Source organism: Microtus ochrogaster, chromosome 18 (genome assembly GCF_000317375.1).
Source record: "Microtus ochrogaster isolate Prairie Vole_2 chromosome 18, MicOch1.0, whole genome shotgun sequence".
Taxonomy (NCBI): Eukaryota; Metazoa; Chordata; class Mammalia; order Rodentia; family Cricetidae; genus Microtus; species Microtus ochrogaster.
The window spans coordinates 42,890,477-42,891,762 of NC_022020.1; the positions used below are offsets into that span (position 1 = coordinate 42,890,477).

A 1,286-nucleotide genomic window follows, 5' to 3' on the forward strand; every position below is an offset into this window, starting at 1 on the left:
AGACCAGGCTGGTCTCGAACTCACAGAGATCTGCCTGCCTCTGCCTCCCGAGTGCTGGGATTAAAGGCGTGCGCCACCACCACCCGGCCATAGTGAGATCTTATCTCAAAAAAAAATCAATTTAGAAAAATCCTGGACGAGGTAGCCTATGCCTGTAATCCCAGCACTTAGAAGACAGAGGAAAGAATGCAAAGTCTTCCTCCAATAAATAAATAAATGAATAAATAAATAAATAAATAAGTAAATCATCTGAACTGGAAGCTGAGCCATTAACATATGGAGCCTAACTCCAGGTGTATTTCGTATCAGAACGTATCAGGTACGAATCCTGCGCTGAGAGGGCGAACAGCAGGGAGGGAAGAGGACACTACTATATCCAAACACGTCACTGATGGTAAAATACAAATTGAATATGAAGACAATCAGCACGTGTGACTTCATTTATTAGTTGAGAACGTTTGGGAAACACTTTTAACACATCTAAAACCTTTTGAGCAGAGCAGAGCGATCACTACTGCTATAAATTCATCCCCTTCTTTCCATGAGACAGGAGAACGAGCCCAGCTTACCAAACACAGACGTTTCCTGTGATCAGCGCGATGGCGTTGTTCCAGCCAAACACGGCCACGGGGAAATTGAAGGCAGTGATGATCCCCACCAGGCCTAACGGGTTCCACTGCTCGATGAGAGCATGGCCAGGTCCTGAGATGTGTAAATATTCATAGTGAACATAAATGTTCATAGAATAAAATCCTAAACCATTCCTCTGCAGGTCAGACGTCCATGTACCAGACCAGAAGATTCCTGCTGCTTCCTTGGATCACCTCACACAGCCAAAGGGTATGAATATATCACTCAATAAAAAACAGAACTGTTTATTACTATACCACGTCAGCGAATTTAATAATGTTCATTATACCTCATACCTCAGGAGCCACAGAGGTAAGGGCATTATGGGTCCCATTTGGAAGTTAGGGACAAGTCAGTGAGGCAGTGGGAAGTTCCCCCAGGAGATGTGAACACAAAGGGTAAGATATAAGCAGAGCACAGAACACGTGATTCTCAGATCTGGATCCATGTTCTTTATGTTGTCTGACCTCTCCAACGTGAACAAGGAAGGTCGTGTTATAGGCTCATGCTAGATTACAAAAACGTTATATTCACTGCAAGGAAATTAAAAGCACAAATAGAAATGTTATATTTTGGCAGAATACGTGGCTCATTTGGTAGACTGCTTGCCTAGCATGTGCAAAGCCCTGGGCTGGATCCCCAGCATAGCATACACT

At 43.8% G+C, this 1,286-nt stretch overlaps 1 protein-coding gene across 1 annotated transcript in view; it reads right to left on the minus strand.

Annotated features, from left to right (window-relative positions):
- Aldh7a1 (aldehyde dehydrogenase 7 family member A1) overlaps positions 1–1,286 on the minus strand; it is a 36,125-nt gene that overhangs the window by 26,671 nt on the left and 8,168 nt on the right. The window contains exon 6 of the mRNA XM_005356120.3: positions 570–702. Coding sequence (XP_005356177.1) covers positions 570–702 — 133 coding nt within the window. The remainder of the gene's footprint in view (positions 1–569; positions 703–1,286) is intronic.